This window comes from Nicotiana tomentosiformis, chromosome 1 (genome assembly GCF_000390325.3).
Source record: "Nicotiana tomentosiformis chromosome 1, ASM39032v3, whole genome shotgun sequence".
Classification (NCBI taxonomy): domain Eukaryota; kingdom Viridiplantae; phylum Streptophyta; class Magnoliopsida; order Solanales; family Solanaceae; genus Nicotiana; species Nicotiana tomentosiformis.
This window is the reverse complement of record NC_090812.1, coordinates 51879183-51887276: the sequence shown is the minus strand read 5'-3', so window position 1 is coordinate 51887276 and position 8094 is coordinate 51879183. Positions and strand designations below refer to the sequence as shown.

The window sequence follows — 8094 nt, the reverse complement described above, 5'->3', positions numbered from 1 at the left end:
GAGGTTGGGGAGGGGGGGGGGGGGGAGCAGTTATTCCTGTGAAAAACTGAGACTGACGTAAAACAAGGAAAATGTGGATGTGAAGCAATGATACCTTTCTTAGAGTTCGGACCTAAATCTTCAGACTGGTCGATGTTATTTGATAGGCTTATTTTGGATACTGATATCATAAACAGCATTCAAGAAAAAAATTAGCTGTATCATATTTGCTCTCTCTAGTATACAGAACTCAGTGAGGAGATAAAATATCTGTGGCTCCGTTTAATGGCCCTCCCTATGGAAAACACGAACGTGCAGTCCGCCGTCGATGTGAAGATTAATCACTGTCCTGTAGTTGACAGTCTTCTTGTCTTCACTCAACTTGAAAGCAAAGTAACGTAATAGCACAGCTGAGAATATCTTCATTTGCCTGTAAGCAAACTCCTTCCCCAAACAGATTCTTGGCCCTGCCTGTTTTATCAGCACAGTAATGTATAGACAATTCATGTTCAATTCTCTGACAAATGATGTTAAAAACTGATAAGGAGCTTTAACCAACCTGGAAAGCTGTAAATTTGAAGGGACTCTCTTGCCTGAAGAAACCATTCCCATCAAGCCATCTCTCTGGTTTATATTCTTCTGCATCTTCACCCCATATAAATCTCATTCTTCCCATCGCGTATGGTTGGTAAGACACCATGTCCCCTTTGTTCACACTGAATCCATCTGGTAAGGTATCATCCGAAAAGCTTATTTTTGCGTCCTACAATGTGAGCCCAAGAAACAAAATTAACATCTGAAAGCATACATCTACTTAGTGACTTCTGTATGACACAAGAAGATCCTTATTACCACTGGAACTGCAGGATAGAGCCTAAGAGTCTCTGTCAATGCTGCATGAAGATATTGCATCTTTTCAATGGTATCTTCACTCACATTGGCAGCAAAATCCGTTATGTCCAGTGCATCTTGTTCCTCAGTTACTGCTTCTTTTATCTCTTGTGCTACTTTCTCCTGTACATAAGGGAACTTGCAAAGCATATATATAAACCAAGAAAGGGTGGTTGCTGTTGTATCTTTGCCTGCTATAATGAAGCTCAATATTATATCGCGCAAAAACTTTGGATCTGTTCCTGTTATTTGTAGAAACCTTGACAAAATGTCTTCTTTCTTCCACTGCAACTGGAAAAAGATTATAATGTCAAAGCATCTATCGTCATTAGCTTCTGGTTAAGCTAAAAAGTGATTCACCTACAGATAAATTAGCTTCTGGTTTACTCATCTGCTCGGTTTTTCTGTGGATCAGCTTATAAGCAAATACATCAATAGTTCTTATATTGTCCCCTAGCTTGGCTTCTGATCCTATATTGAGAGCTCTTTTAATCTTCCAAAAGATATCAACATATCTCCAAAGTGTCATTTCACTTGCATTGTCAAATGCATCGCTAAACTTTTTGCCTTCTTCATTTGAACCACACATGCTGTCTAGCTCAACTCCAAAGGCAACTCTGAATATGGAATCTAGAGTTGCTTTCATGAATAGATCCTGCATTGATGAAACTATGTTTACTTTACTCATCTGGTAAAAACAAAGAAGGGCTGTTCAATGCAGTCAAGTCATGGAGACTAAATACTTGGATATCAACTATCTTGCTGGAATTGGCAGCTTCAGACAACATATGAGCAAGCTTTGCCACATTTTTTCTGAAGATCACACTGCTGAAATCCCTCAAAACCCGCGTGGAGAACTCGTGGCTTGACAATTTCCTCTGTTCTCGCCACTCATCACCATCAACCGTGAATATCCCATCCCCTAACAGGTCCGTTAGAATGCTGTGATGATACCTTCCCTGTAGATTATACAAAATACTCAAGTCGCAACACGGGTATCATTCTATCATTTGTTACAGTAGACTGGCAGATTCATAGCTGACTACAACTAATTTAGAAATTGAGGCATAGCTGATCGATTGATAGAACAATAGCAGATTTACAGTTGCATGATGCAGATACTGAAAATGAGATTCAATCAACTGTGCCTCAATGAACTGCAACTAGATATATTGACCTTTCAGCCAGACGGGAAAGTCAACTAATTTCCAATTTCCCAACTCCAAATACTTAGAATTTACTCAAGATTTGGTACTACTTGTAGCAGATGTGAGCCAAAATAATCAGATCTGATTTACAGTAAGCAAAGTGATTTACAAAATACTCATTTATCAGAACCAAAACTGCAGCCCTGCTCTGTAGATCTGTCCACAACACGAAATAAGAAACATTGAATTATTCAATGTACAAGAAACTGTGCTAATTTTTCCAAAAGCAGATAACACTACTTCTCCATCATTTCTTTCATTATTGATGCTTCTACTCAACTTCAATGGAGTTTAGTCATGAATGAAAAAATTACTAAATAGTGGGGTATTAAGAAATATCAAACATTATGAACATAAAAAAAAGAAGAAGTTATTTGGGATTTGAAGAAAATGGTGTACCCTGCCGTAGTTGTCAAAGTTTGTTTTGAGAATGTACTCAACATTAACAGGGTCAGCAGTATAAATCTCATTCCTGAAAGGGCTAATCAATCTGTAAGTCCTGTACTTGCCAGCAAGATCAGTCATATAGTGGTGCAACCTGTGGAAATTGATAAGCTGATTGAAAATGGTGCCACCAATTGGATGGTATAATCTCTTTTTGCCATGTTTTCCTAGTACTTTTCTGGTCAGAATATGAACTATGAAACCAAAACAAATAAGTGAGAGAATGGTTGCTGGTATGTAGATCATGGAGCTCTGAAGAATATCCATGGAAACAACTAACCTATCTTTGTGCATAGGTAGCTCATAATATATTATGTAACTTGTTCATATCTGGCTTATAATAATGTATCAAATAATATGCGTCATGGGAGTTGAAGGTGATCCACCTAAGCTCAAAAAATTGGCTCGTTCTTTGTTTTACTATTAGTTTTTAGGTAGTCTCATTTGTCTCTCTTTCTTCCTGTTTGTCTTTTCCCCCCGAACTCATCTTTCTGATAGGCCCTTTGGTAAAGGATAAGTGTGAAGCTGATGTTAGGTTCCCTATGAGTTAGGCAGCTGCTAACCCGTCAAAATATCAAAGTATAAAGGAAATCGACAAAGTGTATCAAACTGATAATTCGAGTCAAATCAAAAAAAAAAAATTAAATTATGATTTGATGTTGGAAAAAAGAAGTCGATCATAATTAGTTGGTTTGGTCTTAACTAAAAAAAGTTAAACTGAAATTAAACAAACCCGACATTATATATATACAAGTTTTAAAAATATTTTATAAATAAATATTTATTCTAATGTAATTTATGAATATTTCTTAAACTTTTTCATAATTCTTTCTTTTAACTTATTTAAAGCCTGGATTTAAACTTTTTGAATGGTCCACTATGTTATAAAGCAATCTATGCAGCATGGGTGGTAAACGGGCGGGTCGGATATGGGACGGGTCGAAAACGGGTAATGAAAAAACAGATAAATTATCTGACCCGACCTATATTTAGTACGGATAAAAAACGGGTTAATCGACGGATAATATAGGTAATCATCCATGGCTTCATAAATATGATCACTTGGGAGAATTCTTAGTCTTCCAAACTCCCCAATTTGAGGTTTTACAAATGTAAAAGTTAAACCCATTAGTTATCCATTTTCTAAATGGATGGATAATATGGTTCTTATCCATATTTGACCCATTTTTTAAAAAGTTCATTATCTAACCCATTTTTTAGTGGATAATATGAGTGGTTAAATATTTTTTTTTAACCATTTTGCCACCCCTACTATGCAGAATACCCGTCGAGCTTAAAATAATTATCCTTTCCTACCCATTTAAAAATTATTTACAATATATATCTACCAAATTAAAACTAATTACCCCTACCTACCCACCCATTACCCATTTGGCTTGAATTAGCTTGGTTTGACTTGGTTTAATAGCTTAGTTTGACGTTATTTGGTTGGGTTTGACTGGGTATTTAAAAAAAAAAAGGGTAGGGGCAAACCATATGGGCAGGGGCGGGTAAATAGTTTCCCCTGCCTGGGTATTTGCCAAAGATCCCCTATGTTATAACCCATAATTGTTAGGAAAAATGACATTGTTTAACCGTTGTAAAAATAATAGCTGAAAAAGTGTATAAAATTTATATATTTTTTGTATATATATATATATATATATATATATATACATTTTGTATGTTATATACAAAAATTATATAAATTTTATACACTTTTTTGGATACCAGATGTAAATAATTTCTGACGCGTGCTAAACGTGATAATACCCCTAATTGTTAGTAACTCAAATAAAGCCCAAAGCAAAACCAAATCAATATCAATGCTAAAAAAAAAAAATCATTTCAATATTAGGAATGACGATTGGATATATATATTATTTTTCATTGGTTTAAGACAATGAAAATACATAACTTTATTTTTTTATTGTTTAGTTATATAATTAATACTTAGTACTTATTCGTCGTACTTATTTTAGCAAGATTCAATACTTTTAGATTATATTCATTTTCATTATGGCTTATTAGTTGGCAATATTTGTTTTATGCGAATATCTTAGTATAATGTCGTGATTCATCTCACATTAGTTTGTGTTATTTTCATGGGTAACATCTTATATAGTTGTATCCGATTAGTATCAAATAAATTTTTGGAGCACAAGTTATATGTTGTGCCATGAAGATTTTACCGGAAAAAAATCCGAAAAATCCGAGAAAACCGAAAAAACCGTGATTGAAAAATTCGACTTTTGTTGGTGTGGTTTAGTTTGGTTTATAGATTTAAAAATTTGATGTAATTGGTTTGGTTTGATAATTGAAAAACCCGAACCAATCCGACCTATGTACACCCCGAATGTCAAGCATCCAATATTTCTAAAGCCATGTTTGTGCAATCTATTTTATAGGGTATCATCTGATTTAGTCCATCAAACGTCGTGGTTAGATAACGTCGTAAATTCTTGACTTTATAATCATGTACTAGAAGCGAATTTAGGATCTAAAGTCACTGAGTTCAGATGAGTTTGATCCTATAATATATACATACACATATGTATATTATGTATTACTAAGTCACTGAATTGGACTACATAATTTGTTATAATTTCAACTACTACTTTTTAGTTTGTTATTCAAGTTCGCTAAGAAAGGCCAACTTTTGAATATGGAATGCAGGGTACGACATCCCACTAATATGAAGCCAGTTCGTACTTTTATGAAGAAATCAAGAACCTGATGAAATATTAGCATTCATTTTGTAGTCACAAAGTTGTGAATAGTTGAACTTATTTTTCAAATGGCAGAAATGGACTGACTTGACTTCTGTACATTAGCTATAAAGATGATAATCAAAGTGCCTTCTGCATTTCATCCTCTTCTTGGAACTGCAAGAACTGGAAGCCCTTCATTGATGTGGAGTGTAAACATGGTTCTATAAGTTACTTCTTTCGTGTCATCTGATAATTTGAACCTGAAGAAATGAAGAAGAGCTATTGCTAAAATCTTCATTTGTCGATAAGCAAAATCTTTGCCTAGACATATTCGTGGACCAGCCTGTAAATCAAATGAAACAACTAGTTAGAGAATAATAACATGATGCAGCCCTTATGTGAAGCATGCAAACTGCTATATATTCCGTTAGGTCTGTACTAAAACTTGACATATTTGAGCATAATTTCCTATTTTCTGAACTACACTTAACAACAAACTATATAGCCTCAGTGATCATCTATATCAATTTGGTAGTCGCGCTAATAAAGTATGGAAGTTTAATACTTACATGAAATGCTATGAATTTGAATGGTGACTCTGGCTGGAAAATCCCATCCTTCAACCATCTTTCAGGTCGGAAATCCTCAGCGTCATTTCCCCAAATGTAAGGCATTCTCCCCATTGCATAGGATATATAATAGACTCCATCCCCCTTTCTGATGTGAAAGCCATCAGGAAGAACATCATCTGCATCCGCGCACCTGCCATCCTGAGTATAAAAAAATAACATGTTGGATATGACAAATAGTCATCTATAGATACAGAAAGTAGAAATGATAGAGTAGTTTGGTTTCGATTATGAAAAAATTGTGTTTTCTTAAACAAATGTTTTACCACTGGGACTGCAGGGTATAGCCTCAAGGTCTCTGTCAATGTTGCATGAAGATAATGCATTTTTTCTAGGACTTCTTCTGTAATACTTGCCACAAAATCATCTACACTTTCACTATCGCTTATGTTATAACCAATAACTTGTCTTATTTCCTCAACAACCTTTACTTGGATCAAGGGGCTCTTGCAAAGCATGTAGAAAAACCATGAAAGAGTATTAGCACTACTATCTTTGCCAGCAAGCATGAAATTCAGTATAATATCTCTGAGATATTGATCATTCATTTTCTCTGGATCCTTCTTACTCTCTACCAGAAACCTTGAGAGTATGTCCTCCTTATCCATCTTGCACAACGGAAAAAAGATTCATAAGCTTTAGAAGATGGAAACGTTTCACTTCCAGCTCTCAAAATATTCTAATAATAACAAAATAAGACTTACAGAATCTTGTTTCATTTCTAGCTGTTTGCGCCTTGTTCTTATCAGTTCATCAACGAATTCGTGGATGTACTTGATGTTCTTTTTAAGGAGGAATTCAGAGCCAATGTTGAAGAATCTCTTAAGCTTCCAGAATGGATCGACATAGCGCCAGTATGTCAATTCATTCGAGTCATCAAAGGCTTTGATGAATTTGTTATTATCTCCTCCTGATCCATTCAGGCAGTTCAGATCAACTCCAAAGCCAACTTTGAATATTGAATCCAGGGAGCTTCTCATTAACAGTTCCTACAAATATGGTGCCATAGTCTAGTAATAACAACTAACCAGTGAAATTATTGAGCTGTTCAAGTATTGTTAAATTTGAGGGTAAGTGCTAAAGAGAGTTGTTGAATAACTTACTTGCATATCAAAAACTTGGTTGGCAAGAGAGAAATCAGAAACCTTGCTGACTAATTTGGTTGCTCTTTTTCTGAAAACTGTGCAGCTAAAGTCTCTCAAGACCCTTGCTGAGAACTCAAAGCTTGAAAGTTTTCTCTGTTGCTTCCATTTTTCACCATCTACGGCAAAAATCCCTTCGCCAAACAAGTCCCTCAGAACTTCTTGATTACGCTTGCCTTTGGAGTACTTGCTAAAGTTGGTCTTAAGAATGTGTTCAATATTTCTTGAATCAGTAGTATATGTTTCACTCTGCTCCGGCGATAGAAGCCGGGAAGTAGGGGTTTTTTTAGCCACTTCTGTTTGATAATCATAGAGTCTGTTGAAGTAGAAGAGTTGATGAAACACGGTCCCTACCACTGGTGCATATTTGGGGTTTCTGATTGACTTGCCAACATAGATCCTTACTATTAAAACTAAAATGGGAGCGACACATATGAATAAGAGGATCGCTATACAGGTGAAGATAGTATAGAGAATATCCATTTTTACCAATAGGGCGTTGAAAAATTACACTCTGTGGAGTGAGTAAAATGAATTCTTTTTATAATATTTAAACTGTCGAATCTCCTTAACATAAGGAAAAAATTCTTGTAAAGTAGCAAAGGGGTTCAAAAATTGTTTTAGGTCGTAGATTCACATTCCAGGTGGACGATCTAAGATTAGTATCTTATTTAATTTTCTTATATAAATTTTTGGCTCCGCCATTGCTAAGACAAATCCAGAAAATTGTTCACATGCGATCCGAGCAACTTGCCAAATAGAGTACAAAAGAGATATGCCCAAGAATCTTTTCGCCAATCTTTTTCGTTCTTGCTAGAATTATCTAGCAGATTTCTTAGAGGGAAATGGTTTGGATTCTTGTTGGGTGGGAGCGGGGAAAAATCAAAGTCCTAGTCATGTAGAAAATGAACTGAAAGAAACTAGCAGAATAAACAAAAGAAGATGTCCCTATCCCCTTGAAAGAAGAATTGGACTTTGGAGGTTGGGACCCCTTTGGATTTGAACATAAATATGGCGTCTCAGCATTAGACATAGTGTAACGTTTAACTAGTCTTACAACTTGCTCTGCTGTTTTTGCTTGTTTGTCCCC

General features: G+C 35.3%; 2 protein-coding genes across 3 annotated transcripts; both read right to left on the bottom strand.

Annotated features, from left to right (window-relative positions):
• Positions 1–74: 74 nt before the first annotated feature.
• Positions 75–3002, bottom strand: LOC104090197 (cytochrome P450 704C1-like). Of its 2 annotated transcripts, none has more exons than XM_070182681.1 (6): positions 2478–3002; positions 1614–1829; positions 1235–1525; positions 832–1161; positions 539–742; positions 75–450 (listed from the first exon to the last, which is right to left on the bottom strand). In XM_070182681.1, the coding sequence occupies exons 1-6, from the start codon at positions 2814–2816 to the stop codon at positions 262–264; spliced, it is 1569 nt and encodes a 522-aa protein (XP_070038782.1). In that variant the 5' UTR covers positions 2817–3002; the 3' UTR covers positions 75–261. The 2 variants fall into 2 exon arrangements, with proteins under 2 accessions (XP_070038782.1, XP_070038780.1); XM_070182679.1 differs by having other exon boundaries at positions 832–1155.
• Positions 3003–5256: 2254 nt separating this feature from the next.
• On the bottom strand, positions 5257–7708 carry LOC104090199 (cytochrome P450 704C1-like). Its single transcript, XM_009595250.4, has 5 exons — positions 6966–7708; positions 6567–6851; positions 6129–6470; positions 5803–6003; positions 5257–5576 (listed from the first exon to the last, which is right to left on the bottom strand). The coding sequence occupies exons 1-5, from the start codon at positions 7485–7487 to the stop codon at positions 5391–5393; spliced, it is 1536 nt and encodes a 511-aa protein (XP_009593545.1). The 5' UTR covers positions 7488–7708; the 3' UTR covers positions 5257–5390.
• Positions 7709–8094: the final 386 nt, after the last annotated feature.